The sequence below is a fragment of the Montipora capricornis genome, chromosome 9 (genome assembly GCF_036669925.1).
Source record: "Montipora capricornis isolate CH-2021 chromosome 9, ASM3666992v2, whole genome shotgun sequence".
Classification (NCBI taxonomy): domain Eukaryota; kingdom Metazoa; phylum Cnidaria; class Anthozoa; order Scleractinia; family Acroporidae; genus Montipora; species Montipora capricornis.
In genome coordinates, this window is record NC_090891.1 from 33,718,110 (window position 1) to 33,730,609 (window position 12,500).

General features: G+C 43.8%; 1 protein-coding gene across 1 annotated transcript in view; it reads left to right on the forward strand.

The window, feature by feature from the left end:
* The window catches only part of LOC138016468 (uncharacterized), a 5,790-nt gene extending 1,557 nt beyond the window's left edge, over positions 1–4,233 (forward strand). Inside the window, exon 1 of the mRNA XM_068863602.1 lies at positions 1–4,233. This exon is cut by the window's left edge and continues 1,557 nt beyond it. Within this exon, the coding sequence (XP_068719703.1) occupies positions 9–3,953 (3,945 nt within the window). The 5' untranslated portion in view covers positions 1–8 and the 3' untranslated portion in view covers positions 3,954–4,233.
* Positions 4,234–12,500: the final 8,267 nt, after the last annotated feature.

A 12,500-nucleotide genomic window follows, 5' to 3' on the forward strand; every position in this document is an offset into this window, starting at 1 on the left:
AAGAACATATGTTAGTGGCAACCGGAAGAGGCGCGGTTACCTATCCAGTCGTTGTAGTTAACGTGGGAGGGATACATTGTCGTGCCCTACTTGATACCGGTGCTGGGAGCTCATATGCTTCTGCCGCATTACTCGACCGACTAAGGAAACAACCGGTGCGAAAAGAGCTGAAACGAATCGAAATGATGATGCAGGCAACAACAAGAGAGATTGAAATCCATGAAGTCGTCGTTAAGAGCTTATCAGGTGCATTTCAGCTTCGGACCGAGGTAACCAAAGTAAATCGTGGTGTCCTGCTCAGCTTAGGCAACCCGGGATACAAGGACATGATTGGACGATACCATCATCTGAAAGGGGTAGAAATGGACGACATCGATACGAAAAGGGATTTACCAGTTCACCTTATCCTTGGTGCCAGCGAGTACGCTCGAGTCAAAACAGAGACCACACCCAGAATCGGCAAACCCGGAGAACCCATCGCAGAATGGACGCGCCTGGGGTGGACTATCTTGTCACCCGGAAGTGAACCAAATCTCACCAGTATGTTCCTAACACAAACTTCCGCTGTTGACTACGAGAACCTCTGCAGACTTGACGTGCTCGGATTACAAGACCATTCGGTTGGCGATCAAGACCTTGTTTACGAAGAGTTCAAGGAGCAACTCTTAAGGGACCCAGAAGGATGGTACGAGACTGGCTTACTCTGGAAAGGCAACCATCCACCTCTTCCCAACAATAAGCCAGGAAGTCTGAAACGCCTGGAGAACCTCGTAAAGAAGCTGGAGAAGCAACCAGGGATGTTGGAAAAGTACGATGAAATCATCCGAGATCAACTAGCCCAAGGAATAGTCGAGCGTGCCGAAGGCGAACCAGAAGGCAACGAATTCTATATCCCACACAAACCAGTGGTGCGAGAGACGGCGGAGAGCACAAAAATCCGCATCGTTTATGATGCTTCTGCGCGAGCATACCACCAGGCCCCATCCCTCAACGATTGCCTTGAGACTGGGCCACCATTGCAGAACAAGCTCTGGAGTGTGCTGACAAGGAACCGCTTCCAACCAGTGGCATTAGCTGGAGACCTAAGGCAAGCCTTCTTGCAAGTGCGAATAAGAGAGGAAGACCGAGACGCAATGCGGTTTCATTGGTTGAGAGATTTGGAGAGCAAGGAAGTCGAAACCCTGCGTTTCACACGGGCGCTGTTCGGGATGTCAACGTCGCCATTTCTGTTGGGCGGAGTAATCGAACAGCATCTTAACAACCTCCAACACAAGTATCCAGACACAGTAGAGGAAATAAGAAGAAGCCTTTACGTCGATGACCTAATCAGCGGCGATAAAACGATCGCGCGTGCACAGCATTTAAAGGAAATGTCCCAGACCATCTTCAGAGAGGCAAAATTCGAGCTACATAAATGGCACTCTAATGTCCCTATCCTGGAGCGGCCAGAATATCGAGAGGAAGGACCAGAAGAGCAGCAGAGTTCTCAAGGATGCGAAGCCCAAACCTACGCCAAAGACCAGTTGGGTGTAAAAGGAGGAGAAACGAAATTGCTCGGTGTGCGCTGGAACAAGGCCACGGACAAAATCCAAATCAGCTTTCCGGAAGCGATCGAGAATGTCACCAAGAGAGAAGTCCTGGGGAAGTTAGCAAAGATATATGATCCCTTAGGGTTAGCATCGCCCATCACTCTGGAGGGAAAGATGCTCTACCGACAAGCGTGTGAGCTGCGAATTCCATGGGACCAAGAACTACCAAGGAAACAGACGGCCAGCTGGAAGACGTGGGAGGGAAATCTTCCCGAAATAATTGAAGCACCAAGAAGCATCGTTCAGTACCAGGAAGAAATAACCAGCATTAACCTCCACGCTTTCGGCGACGCAAGCAGCCAAGGCTTATCAGCAGCAGTATACGCTGTGTCTCATCAACCCTCAGGTATATCACAGGGACTCGTAGCCGCCAAGTCCAGGCTTGCAAAGAAGGGATTAACCATACCGAGGCTTGAACTGGTAGCCGGCCATATGGCTACTAATCTGGTGCACAACGTGAAACAAGCCCTACAAGGATTTCCCGTAACAAGTGTCCATTGCTGGCTAGATAGCAGTGTTGCTCTTCACTGGATCAAGGGTGGTGGGGAGTACAAGCAATTCGTGAGTAATCGCGTCCGAAAAATCCAAGACAAGGAATACATTCATTGGCGCCACGTGGGTTCAAAGGAAAACCCTGCCGATCTGGGCAGTCGAGGAGGAAAAGCAGGAGAATGTGCGGATCTGTGGTTTCAAGGACCGTCCTGGTTACCATACCCAGAGAATTGGCCGTCAGACATCGTCACTAGCCCAAGCAAAGAAACTCAAGCTGAGGCAAAAGTGATCATGGAGGTCCTCGCCGTGGCAATAGCAGACGACAAAGAACTTGACCAGTTATTACAGAAGTGGGATCTTTGGAGGGCGGTTCGAATTTGTTCATGGATAACACGGTTTATCCAAAACTGCAAGTTGAAACATCAACAGAAGATCAGCGGTCCTCTCAACACTGCGGAGATAAACCGTCGGATAGAGTTCTGGGTGCGAGATAGTCAAGTCAGATGCCTGAATACAGCCAGTTTCAAAGAAGATCAGCTACGATTAAACCTTCAGAAGAACGAAGACGATTTATATGAATGCAGGGGCCGCATTCAAGGAGATTATCCAATCTACTTACCCGAAAGTGCACTGTTCACCAAGAAGCTGGTCATGCACGTGCACACCCAAACCTTGCACGGGGGAGTCGGCATGACGATGGCGAAGGTTCGAGAGAAGTACTGGGTGCCACGGTTACGACGTTTGACAAAGCAAGTGATTAGGGGCTGTCACGGCTGCAAAAGATTTCAAGTGGCGGCACTCCCAAATCCACCGACAGGCAACTTGCCGAAGGAAAGAACAGCTGGATCAGTACCATTCAAGTTCATTGGAGTGGATTTTGCTGGACCAATTAAGTACCTCAGCAAGACCAAAAAGGAAATGAAGGCTTACATTGTTCTTTACGCCTGTAGTCTCACCCGAGCGGTCTACCTGGACCTGTTACCGAGCCAGAGCACTGACGAGTTCCTAAGCAGCTTAAAACGATTTATATCAAGAAGAGGGCGCCCCGAAAAGATCTTTTCAGACAATGGGAAAACCTTTGTGGCAGCAGCGAAGTGGCTGAGGAACGTTATGAAGGATGAAAGGTTGAACGACTTCCTCGCCAGACAAGAAATAACTTGGCAATTCAACCTCAGCCGAGCCCCATGGTGGGGGGGACAATTTGAGAGATTGATCGGCGTAGTGAAGCAGAGTCTGTACAAGTCCATTGGTAATGGGAACCTCAGATGGCACGAACTTGAAGAGGTCATCTTAGATGTGGAGAGAATTGTTAACGACAGACCCCTCGATTATGTGGAGGACGACGTCCAAATGCCGATACTGACCCCCAGCGTTATGCTCTTCGGCCAACCAAATCAACTCCCAGAGGAAGACCCGAGCAACATGGAGGATGACAGCCTCAGAAAACGAGCCAAGTACCTGCGAAGGTGCAAGGAGGTGCTGTGGTTGAGATGGAAAAACGAGTACCTCAAGTCCCTCAGAGAGCGCCACAACCTTAACCAGAAAACCAAAGAAACAGCCTTGACTCCGGGAGACGTTGTACTTATCAAGGGTGAAGAAAGAAATCGAGGATTGTGGAGGATCGGTGTAGTGGACAAGTTAATCCCTGGTAGAGACGGGATAGTGAGAGCAGTGCGACTGAGGGCTGGAAAATCTTTCCTGGAACGACCAGTTCAACATCTCTATCCACTTGAGCTGTCCTGTGACAGAAACACCCAAGAGGGGACTGCTAGATTGAATGCTCGAGCTTCAGAGTTCCAACCTAGACGTGCTGCAGTCAGTGCCCGTCAGCGCATAGCTGCGATAGCAGAAGATGAACTAAATGAGAACTGAACTTTTCAATGTGATTTAGAGTTGTTAATGTTATCGTTTACCTTGTTCAATTTATATTTGACATCATAAGAGTCAAATAGGGGGAGAGTGTCGCGGACGTTAGCGTTACATTGCGTGATTTTGAAACCCGAACTGCCGAACCCTAAGACTTGAAATGTAAGCTATTGGAAATATAATCTCGGTGAACTTTAGACCTTTTTTTGTGCTGTATGAGAGGAGAGTTTTTTCAGAGACAACGTGTCAAGCTAGAATCGTAGGAAAATAAATAATTTTAAAATTACATCAAGCGCGTGATTATTTGTCGCGAGACCCGTTCACGACACACGACTCCTGCGTGACATCCAAAAAACGGCTGCGAAGGAGACTAGGGAACAGCACAATGATTACAAAATATCTCAGTAAACAAGAAAAATCACATCTTTTTAAAGAAATGACTATCATAATTTCAACTTCAAATGTATCCCGACCAGGGTGCTATTCCGCAGTTCGTGCCCATGCTGGATGTTTTCTTGCGATTGTTGAAGGCAAAGTCTAAAAATTATACATAACAAAGCACTTAATGTCTGGTCCTTCAGGAAACTAGTTACTTTTGTTTTCTCTCAAGTTCTGATGTTTCCCTTGACTTTGTCTCGGGAAAACAAAACTAACTGTTTCCCTCTGAACCATAATTTTAATTTTATAACATTTACATATTGATTGCCCCCATTGATGAGTGAACACATTTGCCTTTAGACAGAGTAAAGTCTCTGTCCTAGGAGTCAATGGGTTTAAGGGGGTATTTGAATGAACGTGGAGGTTGTTAAGTAACGTCCGAGAATTTTTGCAGGGATAAAGTGCGACCCTGTAGGAGTCCTGTAATGTTTTTTCCTTGGTTCCTTATCATTTCATTACTGATGTTGAATCAACCCAAATGCCATGATAAGCCCATAATGGTACATGTTCTCTTCTTTTTTTAAATTTCTCCTTTCCTAAGGAAAATTTACATTGTCTGAATTGAATTTCTTTGAAATAAAAAAAGGCCCATAGAAAGAGCATGAGCTTTGGGAATAGAAAATGTCAAGCATCATTGGTAGTGACTACTGCGTGTTGTTGTATTGCGGTTGTGCATCCCTTAACTACATGTATGATTTTTGCATTGAACTGTTCTGATCAATTTTCATTTCTACACCTGTAAGTAAAAAAATGCAGCTGGCTACACATTTGTAGCTTTCTTTCCCTCAGATCAAAGCCCATGATTGCCCAGTTTTACGTAAAACAAAAAGATCTTGCTGGAAGCGCACTGGAGTCTTTGCCGTCATGCGTGATACAGTTATGTTGTTCATTAACCGGTATATATATAACATTTTTTTCTCAGGCGCGTGCAAGTGTTGATTAATGTGCTGGATGACCGCTGCCAACCAGTATTAATCTGTGACCACCTCCTGAATTAAATTACAGTAGAGTGTTTTGAAATTTAAAAGAAATCAGGCCACAACATTGATAACCTGTATTTACTAAATGCGAAGAAAGGGCTGACAACAAAATCTTTGGCTTATTAAGGTCAGAGTGTACAGGCAATGAACAGCTGCATCAATTCACTGTGACTGAGAAGTCAAATACTTTCTTGTTTAATGAGTCAACAACTATTGTATTTTATGGCTCCCACTAAGGCCCATTTAATTGTAGAAATCTTTTGACTATACTAACATTGAATAGCTTTACATTGTCAGACCCAAATGCCCTTAAATGTAGTTGTTATTTACAGTAGTGAACTTAACCCATTGACACTGCAAACGCCCTGGGACGCCTGCAGTTGAGGAGTAAAATTATCTGGCGTTAGACAGTAAAAACTGTTAAGTCTCACTCCCAGGGGTCAATGGGTTAAAGTTTTTTCTTTGAGGGATCATGCACAATTTTTGATTTACTGAGTGGATCGTATAGTTATATATTTCAAACACAATATATTAGATTAATAGTCAGTTTCATTTTCCACAAATTAAATTGTTACAAAATAGACAATTAAAAAAACATATTTATGGGGTTAATAATATTGTTGTTGTTGTTGTTGTTGCATTTACATTGGTTTGATCTTGAAAATGACCTTTAAAATTTTAAATAGCCAGTAAAAATATATAATTAGGTTGGATTTTTGCTTATTATTACCTGTTCTTGGAGATGTAATTTACAAGCTTGTCTTCCAACTTGTCATAAATTATGTTAGTATCACCCAACTAGTGGACTAATGCAAATCCTGCATTTTGATTGGCTACGCTACTAGAGGACTATTGGCAATAATATGCCTTTTGCAACTAACGATCACATGGTACAAAATCCGCCATGCTGGAGGGCAAGCTTATCATTATTCCCCCACTAGGACATTAAAACAGACAAGTCAAGGTTGACTGGTTCAGATCTCTTTGTTTTAATGTCCCAGTGGGAGAATAATAATGAGCTTGCCCTCCAGCATGGCGGATTTTGTACCATGTGATCGTTAGTTGCAAAAGGCCTATTGAGGGCTTTTATCCACAAAATTTGTGGATAAGTGAAAGTGTTTCTCTCATATTTTTCAAACAGGATTATAATACATTGAACATATATATTTCTGAATATGACTGACACAGGTTACATTCAAAGTAATAGCAACAAGATGAAAACAGATAAAGGAAAAGTAAGTTGATCTCTTTTTATGCTTAACCACTTGCACCAGTTCGTTGCGAGTATTCAGCAGCCATTTGACCACTAAAACATTCAAATGCAATTTGATGGAATCGTGCAGATAAGACCAATTTACTTTTGAAGAAGCTTTGCGGCAACTTTCTGACACCTCGTTTTGTATGCCAAAGTCCAGAAAGATCTCATCTCAGTCCACAAATCAAAAACTTGTCAAAGACAACATTCATAATCTTATAGTCAATCAAGAATTACCGGACACTTCAACTAATCTCATCATCACTACCCCTCGAACTTCGTGCATTTACTTCTTGCCTAAAATTCACAAACCTAACAACCCAGGTCGCCCTATTGTTTCTGCCTGTAGTTGCCCTACCGAACTCATTTCCAGCTACTTAGACTGGATTATGACGCCCAGCGTCAAATCTTTGCCATCATACATTAAAGACAGCACACATGCACTAAAAATTTTCCGCGATTTCAGTTTCTCCGGCCAAGACAAACTTATTTTCACCATGGACATTACATCTCTATACACAGTCATTCCCAATAGCGAAGGTCTTCAAGCACTTATATTAAACACTTTTTCGATCAACGCGCTGTCAAAGAAAAAAGCTCGGAAACGCTCCTCCGCCTTGCCGAACTAGTTTTAACGCTTAACTGTTTTTCATTCGCCGGCAGCTATTACATTTATAAAGCTCTTCCTCCCAGTTGGAAATCGCTACTGAACCGGAAAGAAATTGACTGCCCGGTCACAAGTCAACAACGGTCGTGTTGCCAGCGCGCCGTCAAATTCAAATGGACCAATCAGAGTTGAGGCTGAAACCATCTTGCGAGTTTCCGTTGTCGCCAGCCCGGTCACTAGACTTGCCACAAGTCGACCTCACGATAACCCCAGAAGAAAATGTTTCGGCGAGCGAATCGTGAGTTTTCGTACGCGAAGTGAATGAGTGAGCGACGACGTCGCGAGAGGTCGACTTGTCTCGCTTGCAAAGTTTCCATTTGCGTCTCGCGCCAAAAAGGAGACGACGTCATTCGCAAGCCCTGAACTTGATGGCGCAATCCGACGAAAACAGTCGAACATGTTTGTTTCTACGAAATCGAAAGAGGAAATTTGTTAACTTTGTGCTAAAGGTATCAGAAACAAAGATGAAATAAAACGAAAGCTTTTTTTCAATCTCGAGTCGCCGCTTGGAAAGGAGATCTCCAGTGGTATTTTCTGGACCAACACTTCTGCCGTGATTTGCGGCTGATAGAAACGAAAGACTAATATATTCGAAAGATTAGCAAGTAAGGGAAAGCTTCAAATCGTCAAGAAAGTCAATAGATTTCACTCATGAAAGATCAGGTACGCTTCAGGTGTAGGAGACGTACTAGACCGGGATTAAAAGATACATCTTAGTGAAACTTAAGCTTACCATTTAGCGATGCAATGACTCTCGTCGATGAATACACATGCATTTTAAAATTTTTTGTTCCATTCGACGAAAAATGTGTTGATAGTCGTTGAGAATCGCCTCGGGACTTCCAGACACCCGTTTATACTTAAGATTTTAAATGTGTTGTCTCCTAAATAGCGACCGGCTAGAGACCAAATCTTTCGTGAGTGAAATCAGTGGAAGAATTAAGAAGACGATAGCATTGCCACCCGCTCCAAGTAAACGACCAAAAGCGTACGGGACTAGTTCAAAGGTCAGACTTTTCCCAGCTCCGGTTCGAGAAGACACAAACAGATCTATGCAAGACAGATATTCTTCAATTATTTTCCTCTGATGGTCGCGTAATTTGGAAATCCGGTGGCCTTAGTAGCTTCACGGCGTGTGGCAAGTTTTGATTGACAACTCTATCCCCTGGGGTCCACGAGGACTACTCTGATTGGCCTAGCTCAGAGACCCGTTTTTGTGTCGCTAAATTGGCGCCAATCAAGTATGAAAAGTCCTTCGTTCAGCGCGTATCTAGACGAAGGACTTTTCGAAAGTCTACCCGGTCACAAGCCTCTGAGGAAAGCCGAAGAGGTGAATTTTAAGGCAAAGTTTTCGTTCGTCACGAGTCTTTCGGCCGCAGAAACACACGTATTTGGAGTGAAATTTATTGGGCGTTATGGAACTGTTGTTTTTATTGCGGTTCGGGACTTTTCATGTTGAGGGGACAACGATTTGTGGAGTGAGGTCTGGCCAGCGCAACCTCGTTTCCAGGGTCTCTCCTCGCTCGCCCCAGGCGTTAAGATGAGAGACCCTGGGAACGAGGTTGTGGCCAGCGATGGATGGAGTGGTCGGCCTTCCTATTATTTTACTGATTTAGTAACGGCCTTCCGGATAACTTCACTAAACGGCGTCAGAATGGCTCTAAACTCGGCAAAAGAGACAATTTCGTCACACATTTGAGGTACGAAAACTTTATTTCAAATGAGATAGTTATTTACACAATTTTTTTACGATCGGTGATTTTCCCATACAATTCTCTATATCCGGATACACAAACTGTCGCATACAACATGTATTTTCAGCTTGGGGAGCCTGTGGTTGAACACCAATGTTTTAATCAGTACAACGGCCCCAAATCGGAACTCTACGGCCGCTACATCGACGACTGCATCGGCGCTATTTCATCCAGCAGAAAAGAACTCGACCAATTTATAACTTCCGTCAATTCTTTTCATCCCGCTCTTGAATATGCCTGGGAAATTTCGGAAACTTCATTGGCTTTCCTAGATATCAAAGTTTCTATTAGTGTCAACCTCCTATGTACCAGTGTGCACTACAAACCTAAAGATTCGCACAGTTATTTGTTGTATTCATCGTCACATGATCACATGTCAAGTCTGCATTTCTTATTCTCAATTTCTTAGACTTCGACGTCTATGTAGTGTTGACTCCGATGTTTCCAGCAAATCAGAGAAGATGTGCCAGTTCTTTGAAAAACGTGGCTATCCTGTCTCTGCGGTCAACGCGGGCCATCATCGCGCCCAACAATTTGATCGACACTACAAACGTCGCTAAAAAATAAGAATGACTCACTTTCCATCCTCATAATCACGCAGTCAAAGGCATCATTCTTAATAACTTTAAATTACTCTAAAATGATCCCGAGACTGGTAGAATCTTTTCGCAACCTCCACTTATTTCATTCAAATGCGACAAAAACGTAGGCAACTCTTTAGTTAGAAGCGCGCTCAAAACTTACGAGCAACCCGGCACTTTCAAATGCGCGCGCTCACGATGCAAAACTTGTCCTTTCACTCTAACGCTAGCAAAATATCGGGATCTAAGCGATCTGTTAAGATCACCGATCGTTTCAGATGTACCTCGTCCGCAAATGCCATTTATTGCATAACCTGCACGTTATGCAATTTTTGCAATTCAGGACTTCACGGGAACATAAGAACCCACAAATGACCAGCTCCAAACGTTAGTGGCTTCATGGCTCAGTTGGTTAGAGCGTCGCACCAGTATCGCGAGGTCAAGAGTTCAAACCCCGTTGAAGTCCTGAGTTAGGTGCAGCACGAATTTCCGTGCATTTCTCTACCGTACTCCACAAAACAACAAAGTGAAATCACCAAATTTTAGGTTTTGACGACAACGTGAGCATATAACCACGAAACAGTCATTTCCTGTTTTGACTTTAAAACCGTTCGAGGCCATCCAGTTACAGGATAGTTCGCCTGTATTCTACAAGGTGAACAAGACGGAATAATCGCGAAATACTTGGACTGCCGTTTTCGTTGCCGTAGCCGTCGTCTTTGCTTAAACTCCCTATTCACCGCCTGACGTTGCGTTAGCGTTAACCCTAACTCTAACCCTTGCGTTGATGGTGGGTCGAGATGAAAGTTTAATCTTTGTCAATGGATTCAGATGTGAAATTGTGACAGTGGGAATATTTTATCCTGGAATATTTGACTCAAATTAGTGGCACCTGAGAATTTGGTCTCCAGCCTTATAACCATTGACAACCACGAAATTGAGAAAGGGCTCAAATCGCGTCAGATCTGGAAAATAACCACACAGGAACGAAGCTTCCCACAATGTCAATAAGGTTGGGCTTTTTAATTAGAATTTTTTCATATAATTATCTTCTTAAGCTTTTTATCGGGATTCTCATACAAATCCTTGTATTTTTGTCGGCCATGCTCACACTGAGCTTGGGGCACCTTTGATTCCGCGAAGACTTTCGCGATGTTGAGAAGAATGACAAGGATGCATCTAAGCCAGTCGCTCGTCATTTTAATTTCCCTAACCACTCCAAAAAAACACATGGCTATCTGCGGCCTTTCACTACATCAAGGTGCGACGGAAAGTCGCAAGAAACTGGAACAAAAATTAATCTTCCAAATCGGCACCCTTAATCCCCACGGTATTAACGAACGCTTTTCATTCAACTAATGTCATCCTATTTTTCGCCCCATGTAAGGTAATCCAAGAGAGTCCTGGATTCCAGATTCCTTGCTGTGGATTCCGGATTCCGGATTCGAAGTCTGTGGATTCCGGATTCCACGCTGTGGATTCCGGATTCCATGTCTGTGGATTCCGGATTCCACATCCATGGATTCCGGATTCCATACATTCCAGTAGCTGGATTTTGGATTCCACAGACCAAAATTACCTGGATTCCGGATTCCGGATTACCTTACATGGGGCGATATTTTTCACGTTGCCATGTTACCACCAATAGCGTAGCTCCTACTCCACTATACAGGGTCTGAAATTAACTTTTTTATATGGGCGACAACTGGCCACTGGATAAAAATTTTCAGTCGCCAGATGGCAAATTGTGGTCGCCAAAAATTTTCTCCTGAAAATGCACGTTTTGAACTTCTTTATGGAGACTAGAAAGCAACGAGCGCACGGTCTTGTGTATGTCTCAAGCATTATTTTTCGCTTTCGACAGTGGACATTTTAGAAAGAAAATGTACCCGACCTGAAATGTAATGAAGAAGTCCATCTGCCCATTTGTTGAAAATTTCAGCCACGGAAACACCAGTCACGTTTTGTCGCACACGAGCCGCCATGTTATTACTGTGCTACATTCCTCGCACCGGTCCCTCAAATCTCTCTACTGAGTCGCAAGTTTTTTCGCCCGCAATACGTATTTTATGAGAAACCGCAAAAAAACGTGGCGGCTTGCGACGTTATGGAGACCTATGGAGGTAGTTAACGGGAAAACTCCTTTCATTTTTATTTCAAAAACATCGGCAGGATAAAAAGTAAGACACTTGTTGGCAAACGGCTCTGAACTTAATAGTAGGTCGCCCACTGTTGACCAACTGTGAAATTCTGCTTCGCCAGTGCTCAATTTTTAGTCACATTGGCGACCAGGAAGGCGCAACTTCGGACCCTGTCAGTATAAAAACTACACAACCCATAATTCCTCGATTGGCTCTGACGAAGGGCTAACGCTTCGAAACGTCAGCTTTTAGAATCTCTGTACGGTGGTCAATTTACATTATCAACTCCATCAAGTGAAGCTATATGATTCATTTCTTCTGACAGCTGTAGCCTGCGAAATTGGCAGAAATGGATATTTTGACGGCACGTACCAGAGGACTGGGTCCGGTTGTCTGGTGAGGATTATGGGTAATTTGTCGTACAAATAGTGATCCGTTAGGGATTTGACTGATCAGTCTAGGTTCAGCTTTCTTCGCCTACTTTTTTGTTAAATTTTCCCCTTAGCCTCCATAAGGTAGTGGCACTTGCATAGGGTTTGGAGAATACGTTCCCTCATTCCCGAAGGGTTTTGGGTTTTCGTATCCGGCAGGTGCCCAGTGTACTTTTCCTTTAACATGTTTTTAGGAGGTCAGTACCATTAAGTATGATTACGTATTCTTATGCTAGAGCAGAACTGCATTATCAGAGTCACAGTATTTATTTCAGCGCAACGCAACATGTTTGTTTTAAGGTTACG